Genomic DNA, 15,151 nt, shown 5'->3' on the forward strand with positions numbered 1-15,151 from the left:
ATATTGAGGTTTCTAATATGATTTTTTTCTAAACTGAATAGTTTGCGCGAGAGACGCTTCCAAAGTGGTAAAATGTGTGTCCCCCCCTCCCCTGTAACTTCTAAAATAAGAGAATGCTAAAACTAAAAAAATATATGATGTACATTACCATGTAAACTTCCACCGAAAATTGGTTTGAACGAGTCTAGTAAGTAGTTTTTTTTAATACGTCATAAATCCCCTAAATACGGAACCCTCCATGGGCGAGTCCGAATCGCACTTGGCCGTTTTTTAGGGTTCCGTATTCAAAGGGTAAAAAACGGGACCCTATTACTAAGACTTCGCTGTCCGTCCGTCCGTCGGTCCGTCCGTCTGTCACCAGGCTGTATCTCACGAACCGTGATAGCTAGACAATTGAAATTTTCACAGATGATGTATTTCTGTTGCCGCTATAACAACAAATACTAAAAACAGAATAAAATAAAGATTTAAGTGGGGCTCCCATACAACAAACGTGATTTTTGACCGAAGTTAAGCAACGTCGGGCGGGGTCAGTACTTGGATGGGTGACCGTTTTTTTGCTTGTTTTTTTTTTGCTTGTTTTGCTCTATTTTTTGTTGATGGTGCGGAACCCTCCGTGCGCGAGTCCGACTCGCACTTGGCCGGTTTTTTTTATGTATGTTACTTCAGAACTCCGTCATAACTGAACCGATTTGGAAAATTATTTTTGTTTGAATGTATAGTCCCAAGTTGGTCCCGTTTTTGTCACAACCCATGATCGGAGCCGTGAGGAATCTAGCATTTTCATCCAAAACCGTGTCATTTCATGAAGAGGAACTGCTGATGATGACCAGAACGGGACTCTTTAACAACGCATATTTCACTTTTGGTCATTTGTCTTCTTCGTTTTGTTTGTTAAGCAGGTAAGTTCTGAAGGAACATTTGTATTAAGATCTAGTTCTGATGATGGGTTCCATGAGATCCAACTCCTCATATCTTGATAGCTTCAGATCCAGACCTTGAAAATTGATACGTACTCGAAGCGCAAAAATGTTTAGAGACATGACAGTTTGGCTAGGCAGGAACGAGTCTTACAGGGTGATGCATCACTCATTAGAAAAACTTACAACTAAAAATGTAGAAATAAAATTAATCTTTAAAAAAAGTGAAACTGATTTCAAAAAGGATAAAATAAAATATTATCCCGTATAATATGCGCTAACCACTGCAAAACGTTTGAAGTCGGGGCCAAGACAAATTTTAAAAGCGCCAAATCGAATCTTGAATCTTGATAAGAAAGTAATAATAACCAGTATTGTGTCTATTTGGCTTATACACAGTTTGAACGTACATACTTACTTCAAAGTCTGCAGATAATTTATAAACAGGATAGGTACGATTTAGACGTGTGCGCCGATTAAAAAATGGTCGGCGGCGGCGTTTGCCAAAAAATCGGCGGCGGCGGCGTGTTTTCGGCGTGAAATCGGCGTGACCTTGACTTTCAGGTTTCTTAAGTAAAATCATTAATTTGTTGTTTTTCTTGACAATTTGATATATCTAGGTTGCTGGTCAGTGAACTACGTATACTTTTGAACAGCCTGTGAGTGAAATAGGATTTGTAAATGAATATACTTCAATGTAGGATAGGCATGATAACTTGATTTCCTTAGTAACTGGTTACCTGGTCCCAATGACCTTCGATCGCGAATAGCGCTCGGTCCTGTCTTGAACTCTCCATTTTCTCATGATTTCACAAAACAGAACTCCAAATATCCTAGAAATTTGCTAGATATAGTGGACTGCTATGGTTTCCTTTTAACGATTCTCTTGTCGTACAAGCACCATGCTTACTGAGACTGATCTTCTCTCTCGTTTTCTCATTGCTGAGGATAGCGACCACATGTAATTTGTCTCCATTTCGCCCGGTCATAAGCTGTGTGCACGCAGCACACTGCCGCAAGCCGATCTCTTCATAGCGTTCGACCATCTCACACATGCTCCAAGTCGAGCACGTTTGCCATTCATTCGGCCTAAATTCATGTGTTTCTCTACATCATGCGTTGGAAACCGCATAATATATCCGAAGAATCTAACGGCTCGGCCACGACATTGAGCGATAACCATAGGTTGGAGCGAGACACAGCGATCGGACCTTTTGTTCCCACCTATGGTTGTCGCTGCCGCCGTCGCAAGTCGCTCAATGTCGTGGCCGAGCCGTAAGGGCTCACCCATGGCATATTGTGAAGAGCTGAGTGGCGATATTGAGTGGAGATCTGAGCTCTCTGAGAATGGAAGGGTTTGTTCTTCTAGCTTTCCAAGGTCAAGGATAAGTTTGCGTTAACACCACATTTTAAAAGCGCCTACCTTTGCCACTTTGCACTTTTTGAGGCTCCACGTTTCGGCACCATACTGGAATATTGAAAACACGACAGCTCGTACCAAGCGTACTTTAGTTGCACGTCGAATACTTCTGTTCTTCCAGATTTTGTCGAGGTTAGCCATAGCACTTTTAGCCATGCCAGCTCTGCGGCGTTTCTCGGCGGTGCAACCACTGGCACTGGTTATCAACCCAAGATATACAATACAAACTAGCTCGCTTATTCGTAATCGCCGAGTGCGTCGTGCGTCAGTAAATGGGAGTGCGGTTGCCCTGTCTACTACCATTTACTTTGGTGTTGAAATGGTTGATCTTAAGACCTTCTAGAACTTTCATCTTCAATTTTCTTCAGAAGAGCCGCCATTTCGATGTATTTCTTGTTGTTACACAACCTTGAGTTCCTATGGTAGAGCCCTGTGATTTCGTTGCCTAGTCAATTGTAAAGCCTACTTCATATATCGCTCCCTCACGTTTCTTGACGCTGAATATTGATGATTACTCAATTACATTAATCGGTGTGTCAAAATTGATGTATATTTGACCACTGTAACATATATAATTCCAAATAATCCATATTGTAATCCAATTACCAACTTGCAATAACTAATTAACAACACTCAAGGCCACGCCGATTTCACGCCGATCATTTATCGGCGGCGGCGGCGTGGCAAAAAATCCCGGCGGCGGCGGCGCGGCGCACACGTCTAGTACGATTTCTTTTCTCACATATCGATATCGAAACATTATCCCACGGATATCTGTCAACACTTTCATAGAAAGTCGGTGTTAGCTCTTAACAAACGTGTTGTACGAGTAAAAGGGTTTGGTTACCTGTGGAATCCCGAGATAGGCTGGCTGCTGTCGGGCAGGTACTCGGTGAGGCGCGCGAAGAACCCGCCGTACTCCGGCATGGGCAGCGGCCGCGGCTGCGGCACGTCCATGCGCGGCTCTTGCGGCGTGGTCGGCGCGCTGCCCGCCGGCGTGCCGCCCATGCCCAGCTCGGGGCACAAGCCCGTCTGCAACATGTCCGCACTCAGTATTTCACAGCGAAAGCAACTTCTATTATACTTTTAATACATTAGCTACACATTTCAGTAATGTTAGTCATAAATGCAAGTTTTCCTTGATAAAATAAAACTAAATTTTGGTTAGTTGTGCACGATTGTTACCGGAGTGGCATCGCCGTCGGAGGGTGAAGGCTCGGCTTCGGCGGGCGGCGTGGCGCACGGGGGCGCCGAAGCGCGTTTGTCCGCCGCACGGCTGTCGCGGGCTACCGAGTCAACAGCTTTGCCGCCACTGCGTCGCAAGTTATTAAACTTATGAATTAATTGTATGGTATAGGTAGGGTTTTCACATACACGTTAAAATAGATTATAATAAACTGTATCGTAGTGTACATTACGGAGCCTTAATTTACTCATTAAAACCCAAAATTATATTTAAAAACTATTTAATTGACGATGAACGTCTTACATGTTCTATGTGAAAAAGTGCAAGGGACGGGTAGGTATACAAAATTATTGGTATCGGTGCTGTAAGCGCCTGTCGAATGTTGAAAGGCAAACAATCATCGTTTCACAGCAATCGTAGACTAGCTTCAGGAGTCTGAACATCTTCCCGCCTCGTTGAAAGGAACAGCCTTTCAAAACTTCAAGTCCTCCGGTGATGGTAGAGGGCAGAGGCGAACGAGTGGTCGTCGTACGCATCCCTTTGTGGTGGTTACGTCTGCAACCCTGGCAACACCGTCGGCTCCCGGGAACAAGCGCGTAACCCTTCCAAGGCGCCAGCATAGCGGAGGCACGTGATCTTCGTGGAGCAGAACCAAGTCGCCCAAATTAAGTTTGGCAGTGTTTGTTCTCCATTTGGTTCTCTCTTGTAATTCGGATATATATTCTCTCTGCCATCTATTCCAAAAATGCTGGCGTATCTTTTCTATCCTAGCATAACGTTGAAGAGACATCTCCTGGCGGTTCTCCAGTGCAGGCGACGGCAGTGCAGTCAATGGTCTTCCGATTAAGAAGTGCCCTGGAGAGAGGGAAAGGAGGTCGTCAGGGGACGTAGACATGGGGCACAAGGGACGACTGTTTAGAATCGCTTCCACTTGCGCAAATAGAGTTCCTATTTCCTCAAATGTCAAATGGCTATTGCCTATTACACGTTTTATATGGTGCTTTGCGGATTTTACTCCGGCCTCCCAGATACCGCCGAAGTGAGGTGCGTAAGTTGGAGTGAATATGAACTTTATGTATTCTTGATTCGCAAAATCAGACATAGGTTCCTGATTAGCTTTTATAAATTGACCTATTTCTTTAGCCGCGGAGACAAAGTTTCGACCATTGTCACAGAATATTTCCGCAGGCTTGCCCCTTCGCGCAATGAACCTCCTAAGCGTCATTATGAAAGCATTTTTTGTTAGATCACTAACCGCTTCTAAGTGCAAACATTTATAGCGTAAACACACAAATAAACATAAATAGCATTTTATTAATTTAGCACCTCGACCCTTCCTATTTAAAATATAGAAAGGTCCCGCAAAATCTAAACCTACTGATATAAACGGAAAATCCGCATTTATTCTCTGAGCTGGGAGATTTCCCATTTTTGGGGTCAGAGTCTTGCCGCGAGCACGCCTGCATCGCATGCAATTGTTTACTGTGCGCTGAGCAAGGCGTCTTCCATTTATAGGCCATACGGTTTCCTTAACAAGAGACAACAATAATTGAGGAGGCGCGTGCATATGTTTTATGTGCACATTGGCAAATATAAGTTTTGATAAACGATGAGATGCGTGAAGCAAAATTTGGTGCTTCTTTTCATACGGATAATCAGATGCATCGATTCGACCGCCAACCCTAATCACCTTGTCGTTATCTAAAAAAGGTGAAAGCTTTAATATTTTAGATTTAGAGCTTAACGGCTTAGATTTAGTAAGCATCTCGTACTCATCTTGGAACGATTGTTTTTGAGCGATTAAACAGAGAAATTTAAACGATTCTGTCAACTCGTCAACAGTTAAAACACCTACTCGTTTATTTTTAGGATTTTTTAGATTAAATATCATTCTCTTAACATATGCAAACGATCTTTGCAATTTATTTAGCGTAGAATATTTTTCGAAGTCTACGATGGGAGTTTCTAAATTTACAACATTACATTTAGTTTCAGGTAAGTCATCAATTTTAAGATTATTTAAAACAGGCCATTTAGATTCATCTTCAGTTAAAAATGTAGGTCCAAACCACCACAGATCCAGCTTTGGAAGCTGGCAGGCATCCACTCCCCGCGAAATTAAATCAGCTGGATTTGCAGAGGTAGGCACATATCTCCACGTTGATTCTTTAGTCTTTTCTAAGATTTCATTTATGCGATTAGCCACGAATACCTTTAGTTTAGCAGATTTATTATGCAACCAGCTCAGCACGATACTTGAGTCGCACCAATGCACGACACGATCGGGCTTGTATCTGAGAGAGTCTAGGACTGCCCTGCTGAGCCTGGCAGCGAGCAGCGCAGCACCTAGCTCCTGCCGCGGCATGGTCGTAGGCGACAGTTGAGCGACTTTTGATTTTGAGCATAGCAGCCTGACAATGACGTCACCGTTTTCAGATAGAGACTTCATATAAATACAGGCACCAAGGGCCGACTGTGATGCGTCACTGAAAACGTGCATTTCAATCAATTTTGGTGAATCACATAAAACTCGCCTATCTATTTTGAGATTTTGGATGAATGGTATGTTTTCGACAAATTTTTCCCACTCTTTTTTAATATAATCCGGAACAGGTAAGTCCCAATCTATTTTAAGCTCCCATAATTTTTGTAATAGCATTTTTGGTTTAATTATACATAGACTTAAACAACCTAGTGGGTCAAATATTTTAAATGCGTTTGACATAATGTATCTTTTAGTTATGACATCACTCGGAATAGGATCTTTCACAGGAAAGTTTAGCGTATCATTAACTGGGCTCCATCCTAACCCGAGAGTGCTAGCTGATTCACTAATGATTAAATTCTCTTGTGTATTTATGTTAGCATCTTCAAACAGAGACGATAAGTTACTTTTGTATTTTCTTAAATTAAAACATCCTGTCTTTAGTGCCTCAGAAACTGATTTTTGTATATATTTTAATTCGTATTCACTATTGGCTCCAGTGATCAGGTCATCAACATAGAAATCTTTTTGTATTATAGTTTTGATGAGCTGATCACTCTGCTCCTCTCCTACTTGAAATAAACATCGCGTGCTCAAATAGCTCGCACTTCCGGTACCGTAAGTTAGAGTATTCAATCGCAGCGTTTTAAGGGGGCTAGACTCATCTTCTCTCCATACTATCAATTGCAGATTTCGGTCATCGTCGTGAACTTGAACCTGGCGGTACATTTTCTCGATATCGCCAGAGAGAATGTACCGGTATTGTCTCGCTCTTACAAGAATGGAGAAAAGAGAGTCCTGGACATTTGGCCCCACCAAAAGAATGTCATTGAGTGATTTACCAGAGGAGGAAGCAGCTGAGGCGTCGTACACGACGCGTAGGGATGTAGATTCACTATTTTTAAAAACAGCATGATGGCACAAAAAGTAGTTAGGATTTGGCTTGAGCAAGCTAGACTCAGACAGATGGCCTAGCTCTGCATACTCATTTATGAATGTAGTGTATTCGGATTTCAAGGTCGGATTTCGCTTGAATTTTCGTTCCAAATTTAAAAATCTTCTTTTAGCTAAGTTGTAGGAATCCCCAAGACATTCAGGTGATTCAGTTAACGGCAATTTAACGCAAAATCTACCGTTATCTAGCCGTATAGTGTTCGTTAGGAAATGATTTTCACATTCCTGCTCATTTTGATTTAAAGCATTTTTGTTAGGAACCTCTTCGGTCTCCCAGAATTTAGTTAGCATATTTTCGATGTTTTGTTGTGATTTAGATATAATTGCATGATTACAATTAATTTTATTTTGAATTTTGTTATTTGTATCGTTAGTATTTTGATTTTTGTTATTTTGATTGTTAGTATTAGTATACATTCGTCCGCATATTAACCAACCAAATTTAGAATCTCGTAGTGTAGGCATAGAGGGACCTAGAGAAAGTTTTTTGGTACCTAGGATGTCCCAAAATATGTCCGCGCCGATCAAAATCTCGATCTCGCCTGGTTGGTTAAAATCGGGATCCGCTAGTCGGATATGTTTAGGTATCTGTAGACTTTGGACATCTACTGGACGTTCACGAATGTTGCCTGTTAGCTCCTTTAGCACAAAGCACGATAAGGCAAGTTTATATGGATTATGTAGTGAATGAATTTGCGTAGTACATCTTTCGACAATGTTGTCTACACATTTATTGCCAGCTCCTATCAGATTTATACAGTCGATAGGATTCGATTGTAGTGACAATCTTTCTTTTAGCGATTGTTTGATAAATGAAAACTCACTCCCGTTGTCTAGGAAAGCTCGTACTCTTTCTTTTTGATTTGTTTTAGGATTACACACTTCGATTATTGCAGTAGACAAAAGCCCTCGGTTATTGTCCAAGTCAAAAAAGTTTGCCGCTGATGATGCGTTGCTGACCGTAGCAGCACTACTTATTATGCCCGGACTAGTCCGGCTAGGCTCGTGAAGCAAGCTGTTGTGCCTCTGATTACAATCCCGACAAGGACCTCCACGACACTCGCTGACCGGATGACCTTGCCTAAGGCAGTTGGCACACAACTTGTAATTCGCGACGTCGGCTAATTTGTCTTTTATGCTTTTAGCAGCAAAAGTAGGGCAATCGTATATTCTATGGTTGTCGCTGCATATTATACATACAGCAGTACCAGGTGTATAGGTATTTTGTTTAAAATTAGGCTTTGATTTTTGGTAAACACCTGCAAATGATTTTATTTTGTTATTATTGTAGCTATTATTTTGGTGATTAGGTGCTGGCGGGCTTGGTCGTGACGTAGAAGGTAAAAATTTGGAATTACCGGTCTCATGTTTATTGCGATTTAGTGCCTCAAGGACGTCCGCACGATTAATTAAAAATTTATGAAATTGATCCAAAGTAGGGACGTCATCGAGCGTGTTACGGTACTCTTCCCACTTCATTAAAGTTTGGCTGTCTAATTTAGACGTCAACATGAATATAACAAGCATATCCCACTTGTCGGTCGGCTGGCCTAAACTCGACAATGCTCTCAAATTTTTAGTGACATGATCGACCAAGAAACGAAGTGCCTTTTCGGACTCGCGGGCGGGCGCTTGTATATTAAACAGTGAACTTAGGTGGTGGTTGACAAGCAACCTTTTATTATTGTAGCGGTCGCCTAGCAACTTCCAGGCTTCTTCGTAATTGGCAGACGACACCTCTAAGTTAGAAATAATTCTAGCCGCATCGCCCTCTAAGTAGGATATGAGGTAGTGAAATTTATGTATAGGCTTTATACGTTCATTTTTGTGAATAAGATTTTCGAATGTATCACGAAACTCAAGCCAGCGGAAATACGCACCATCGAATTTTGAAATTTGTATTTGTGGCAATTTAAAACCTTGATCCTGATGATCGTGAGTACATTGAGCGGGCACAGGAACGGCGACCGAATTGCGTCGTTCCATTTCGATCGCACTGTATTTTTCAATTAATGTTTTGGCCTTTGCAATGTTTGTAATAATATTTTGCTCAATCATCTCCCGTTCATCAAGCTCAGTCGACAATTGGTCAGCATTCAGGACCTCAATCTCATTTTGCAATGTGTCGAACTTGGATGACAAACCCTCAAGCTTGCTAAGCTTAAGACTTAGCTCAGCCAATTCAATATTAGAAATTTCCTCCTTTGTATTCAACGTATTTATATAAATTTTAAATTTAGTAATTTGCCCTTTAATTGAACTTCGCGAAACAGTTAATTCTTTCAAGCGTTTTGCGGCCAAAGCCTTTTGTTTCTCATCCTCGCTCGACATTGTTATTACCTATTCAGTTTTAGGTAAACAAAAACTGTTAACTATAATAAAGATAACAAAAGGTTTATCTCACGCTCCTCACTACGGTGTACTTGCCGCTGGGAGTCCGGCTGCGCGAGCTCAGCTGACTGGTAGCTACTTGATATTATAACGGGACTTGCTACGCTGAGCCGCGCCGTGACGATCCTGGAATAGTCGGCGAAACACTTTAAATACAATGAAATTATTGTTGAATGAGGTAAAATGAGGGCTAATTTAAAAGATAAAACCAATTTGTAACGGTAAAATTGTTTTAGGTTAGGTAGGTTACGTAATGTTTTAGCAATAATTTACGTTAATTTGTCTCGAAAGTAGCTTATTTTTAATGAAATATGTAAATAATGTATAGAATACAACTAATTAAGCATGGGCCACCATATGATTTAGATAATGTAATTGAAATATTAGGTTGAAAGTACGATATTACCAAAGAATGTAACTAGATATAAAGTGATTATTTTTACGATATTTTTGTGTACTTGCGTAGGTGGAAGTATAATATACCTCTTTAAGAGTATCTAAAAGAAAATTGTTTACAATTTTGACTATTAGATAAAAGATTTGGACTTTGGAAGGACAAAGGAAGGGCACTTAGCTATGGCAACTGCTTCGACGCGCAGGGTGAACTTTCGACGTTGCACTGCACTGCACTCCACAATCCAGCCAAGATTTACTCTTCTGCTCGTATCTTCTCCCAGGGACAGGAATCTTCTAGTTACTGCATACGCGCCCTTGCTGCATACGCGCCTTTGTACTATCGCACTTTCTTTCTTGATTTTTCTTGATTTTCGTAGGTTCCCCCATGGGCCAACAATTAATGTATCGTAGTGTACATTACGGAGCCTTAATTTACTCATTAAAACCCAAAATTATATTTAAAAACTATTTAATTGACGATGAACGTCTTACATGTTCTATGTGAAAAAGTGCAAGGGACGGGTAGGTATACAAAATTATTGGTATCGGTGCTGTAAGCGCCTGTCGAATGTTGAAAGGCAAACAATCATCGTTTCACAGCAATCGTAGACTAGCTTCAGGAGTCTGAACATAAACAAGCTGAGGAGTAAGGTTTACTACCCTAGCCTGTAACCTGTTGTAAATCTCCTCTTTTTTTTACATATTTTGTATTTAATTAATGTACCTACACAAGATGATTACGGTGATGTATACATATAATAGTTAGCCCCGAGATACCTTACCTATTGGCAGTGCGAATGCGAAGTATGTCGCAATTTTTTTTTCAATCCCTTGGTTTTGTTATAAAAAGTTCTAGGTACATATATCATATCTATACCAAATATTGTTTATTATGGCATTATTCATTAACGCACTACAAGCCTCAAATAGCTAATTATCGTTTGTCCTAGTCTGTTACTTTGACTTACGTATTTGTAAGATAGGGATAATTAACTAAAAGAGGCTCGCAAATTTCTATAAATAAAGGGGAAGATTTCAGTACCTACTTGCCCATCATACTGGGACAGTGCTTACAATACCTATATGTACCTATTGTATAATATAGAATAAGTGTGTGCCTACGTACTATATAATGATCGTAGTTAGTGTGTCGGTGTTCTTATGGAGAGTACGCGAAAATACGAAACAAGATTTTACACGCTTATAATTACACAAATACTGCTATAGTCCGCGGCCGGTAAGAAGTCCATTTTGACCCTTATATATATGACACTAAGGCTATCAGTTAAAACGGTAGGTCTTCGCTTCGTAAATATAAAGGTCAATTCATAACTGTCAAAATTGACTTCTTACCGGCCGGGGACTATAGCAAAAAATATTCCAGCAAGCTTGTTTAGTATCGTCTGTCAGAGGTAGTCGTAATATGTCATTATATCGACGTAAAGGTACTCGTAATGGGCTCAGGTGCGCGGTGTTTTCGGCGTGTTTATTAACTTACCAAGCACGGGGCCAATCACTTACGCGGTGGACACACCCGTTCATATGATTTATCGCTGTCCCCGATGTGACTTATCTCTGATATACAGGCCGATTATTACGTACTTAAGTGTAGTTTTCATGAAAAGAATACGAATAATTCATCCAGTTCTACTTAACCATAAATTATTAACATGTTTATCATTTAAAAATTAAAAAAAGTGTTAAATTTGTACGAAGTCTGTATTTGAAGCGGCCCATTCGGTTTTCCATGCCTCGAGAATGTTGAAGCCTGGAGTGTCTGAGCAGCAACACATGAAGGGTTTCGGGACGTCAGGCGCTGAGGTGGCGGGTAACAGAACTCAGTATGAATGGGTTATGAGGCGGCGGACTCGATCTTTGCAGCTTCCCTTTTTAGTGCACACTTCCTTCGAGGGTGCGGCGGGGCTATATGCCATAGTGTTGGCAACCAGTGGGTAGGAGTGATCTTGATACCCGAGATACATCGCATCGTGTCGTTTAGCCTGGTATCAATCTTCGCCACGCGTGCGCTTTCTAACCAGACGGGTGCACAGTATTCTGCTACCGAGTATACCAAAGCTAAACCAGTGGAACGCAAGCAAGCGGCGGTTATAGTGATTAGGTTCTGTTAGTCGGCTCGGGCACGGAACCCTAAGATAATAGCATTTTGTTCTGTGGTAGATTGTAAGCACCACGGGAAATCATCCTGTGCATAACACAGAAAGCCAGTATTCAATCATTTAAGTTTTCGCGTCAAGTTACTTCCTATAACAGACAGTCCTACAGACCTACATGGTAATATTTTATAAAAATAGTATGATGTAAATTTGTTTTTTCTCAAAAATGGACGGCAAAGTCGACGTTGCCGGTTAAAAAATAGGTCGCGAAGTGCGTAGTCTATGGTCATTCAAAAAAATTAAAAACATTGCAGTCTCGATTTCGGGACTGCAATGTTGCATACAAATTCCATTATTTAACGAGTTCCAAACTTTTTAAAACTTTAAATGGCCATATCAAATAAAGGCATAGGTCCATTAAACAGCCAAACAGAAAGATACACTTCTTGTTTATTTTAAGGCGGCAAGCAAATCTTTTTAATGGTTTTACTTTTTTCTGTGAAAATTAGAACGTTGCTTCTGTAAAATATTTCTATTTCTTGAACCATTTTTGAGAAAAGCACTATATATGACTCGGCTGGAAGGCTACTTGCTGGCTTCGGATTCAATTAAACGGACTCCCAAGGTCGTCCGTTTAAAACGAATCCTCAGCCTGCAAGTACATAGCTACTTCCGAACCTCGACAATAATGTACTATTTCATATCTTCTATTCGAAAAGTTCACCTTTCATAGGCTGATAGCCTGGTGCGAAATTGAATACCCCACCCGGTGGAAATTTTTTATTTATTTATTTGTACTTCGAGCAACTGCTAACAGCCATATATGCCATATTATTCAGTTAAAGTTAAAGTAGAGTACCTTTACATAAGTTAGATAAGGACCTAATTTGTAAACACTACCTATTTAGGTCACAATTAGGCCAAGCAAAAGATATGTGAAGAATGTTTTACCCAGAATGCATTAAATATTAACACCGATCAATGAATGTAGAATAAACCGTGTCCCGGTCTCGACGGAAATTCTCAGCTCTACGAGAATCATAAATAACACACAATCATTTTCTCAAACAAGTAAATAAGTATAATATGAACGCTATGTTCTTGATAATATATTCGGAAGTATTACGCGTGAATACTACCGCTCATAAATATTTGCAAGCTCGATGGTTTAATTAAAACGCTTCTTCTGCAGTAAGTATGTCAATAAGACAATGAGAATTTATTACCATGTTCATATTTCTGAGCATCTCATATTTAATCAGTACATCTTATAAAACAAAGTCCTCCGCCGCGTCTGTCTGTGTGTATGTATGTATGTTAGCGATAAACTCAAAAACTACTGAATGGATTTTCATGCGGTTTTCATGTATCAATAGAGTGATTCTTGAGGAAGGTTTACGTATATAACCCGTGCGATGCCGGGGCAGCTAGGTAGTTAATTAATAATCAAAAATGTTTCAAAATTGTATGCTTGTTACAAGGCAGATTAAAAAAAACTACAAAACCGCCATTTCCGAGATTGAATTACTTAACGGGTGTCATTGTTTGCAACACATACCTATTCCTGAAAGATGCCTCATCAGCATAGACTAGGAATCCTCTAGACTGAGCATAGTAACGCTACCCCCTCTGCCACTTATATGGTAGTTTTACTCCATCTTCGAGTCAATCCCGTGCCGTGATTGGTCCGTGTCTTTGAACGGACCAATCACGGCACGGGATTCGCTCACCTCGTCCCCCCGCACCCCCGTATTTTTTGAAGCATCGGTTTCATGAAATAATTGCTCTAAACTCAGTCTAGAGGATTCCTAGTCTATGCTCATCCGTAAAAAACAACAACAAAAAATGTGTTTTACTCGTGCAATAACAATGAGTGGAGTACGAATCAAAGAAGTGCCCTTACCTCGCCTTAGCGGGGTCTTCGCCGCTGTGTCTCTTTGTGTGAATCGTTCCCTTTTCTACGGGCGCTAGCTCTCCCGTCCGACCTGTAGCGTCCTGCAAATAACGCACTCTCACATTATTACAAGTAATTATGAATAAGAAGTAACAAGGCGCAATATTTCACGAGCATGACAAAAACCTGTGAGCCGGTGCCGGGGCCGTCGCTGTGTCCCGAGGTTGCCTTCCTCATGGAGGTGAGCCTGTAGAAGGGCGGTGTCTCTGTGCGCTCGATCAGGCAGTTCAGCGTCTCCACAGTCTGCAGTTCTGTCATCATCTCGTCCAGGAGTCGTTCAGGCCGCGAGCGCGCGAGATACAGCACTACGCGCTTAGCCTTTTAACAATAACTTGATTCACATAAACAATTTTCAGTAGGACAAAAATACATTATTTTACTGCGGAATGTTACTTACATAAGGTAACAGTTCGTTAGGTGCCATCCCCGATACTATAATTAGATATCGTATTATGACTTTGAGATTGTTGGGCCAACATGCGCATAGCGTTGACCACAGCTCCTCAATTTCTTTCGGATGTTGGTCGGAGAACTAGACAAAAAATGCATTATTAAAACTTCAACTGTAATGTCAACGCGGGCTCCTCTCAACAAATGATAACCGCTAAAACAAAAGGGTAAAGATAATATATTTTTCACCACAACTGGTAAAGGCTCTCTTGATTGTTCAAAAACTGATAGCAAAGTTGCATTTTATTCACATGTGAGGCAAAGTAATCCAATGCAAATTTTGAGTTGTTTTCTTATGTTTGCTAGTAGAATTGACTTTTAAATGATGATTTTGAATGATAAACATTTAATTACATTCATTTGGATTTGATTTAGTTTGATATCTTACGGTTAATATTTTCTTCGCGTTAGTGTGGTGAAAATTTTTGATAACCCTCGTGCTTTGAAACCCTCGCAGCGCTCAAGATTCCATTTTTCGAACCACTTGCTAGGCTCGTGGTTCAATTTTGGATTCTTTCGCTTGCTCGGGCATCATATTAACACGAGCGGTTAAACAACAACTTTGCCCCCTTGTAAAACAAATAACTACGAGTATTAATTACACTACATACATAAATATTATAGGAAAGTATTAGGTACAATATAAGCAGTCCTGAGATAGCAGATTATATGATCATGCCTCGCATTAAATGAGACTAATTAAACCTTCTTATTAAGTAGGTATTTGTATATCAACTATAACAAAGGTGAGAATCACGGGACCGTCAACAGCGAGGATTATTAATGGATTTCGTCCGCAGCATTCAAGAGCAGCTCGGGACAACCCTCGTTTACATTGACTTTTAGGGTTCCTTACTCCAATGAAATAGAATCTCTTATTA

At 40.6% G+C, this 15,151-nt stretch overlaps 2 protein-coding genes across 6 annotated transcripts in view; both read right to left on the bottom strand.

The window, feature by feature from the left end:
* LOC134660792 (protein furry) overlaps nucleotides 1-15,151 on the bottom strand; it is a 96,457-nt gene that overhangs the window by 18,288 nt on the left and 63,018 nt on the right. For all 5 annotated transcript variants that reach the window (XM_063516585.1, XM_063516584.1, XM_063516582.1 and 2 more), the window contains 5 exons: nucleotides 14,218-14,352; nucleotides 13,947-14,138; nucleotides 13,770-13,861; nucleotides 3,526-3,652; nucleotides 3,188-3,372 (listed from right to left, as the gene is read on the bottom strand). In XM_063516585.1, the coding sequence (XP_063372655.1) occupies nucleotides 3,188-3,372; nucleotides 3,526-3,652; nucleotides 13,770-13,861; nucleotides 13,947-14,138; nucleotides 14,218-14,352 (731 nt within the window). The remainder of the gene's footprint in view (nucleotides 1-3,187; nucleotides 3,373-3,525; nucleotides 3,653-13,769; nucleotides 13,862-13,946; nucleotides 14,139-14,217; nucleotides 14,353-15,151) is intronic.
* On the bottom strand, nucleotides 3,922-10,107 carry LOC134660793 (uncharacterized). The gene has a single exon (XM_063516586.1). It carries the CDS (start codon nucleotides 9,294-9,296, stop codon nucleotides 3,999-4,001), a length of 5,298 nt encoding a protein of 1,765 aa, XP_063372656.1. The 5' UTR covers nucleotides 9,297-10,107; the 3' UTR covers nucleotides 3,922-3,998.

Source organism: Cydia amplana, chromosome Z, assembly GCF_948474715.1.
Source record: "Cydia amplana chromosome Z, ilCydAmpl1.1, whole genome shotgun sequence".
Lineage (NCBI taxonomy): Eukaryota > Metazoa > Arthropoda > Insecta > Lepidoptera > Tortricidae > Cydia > Cydia amplana.

Excerpts from the sequence above, each read along its gene's own strand:
- LOC134660793 (XM_063516586.1), bottom strand. The coding sequence starts at position 9,296 with ATGTCGAGCGAGGATGAGAAACAAAAGGCTTTGGCCGCAAAACGCTTG.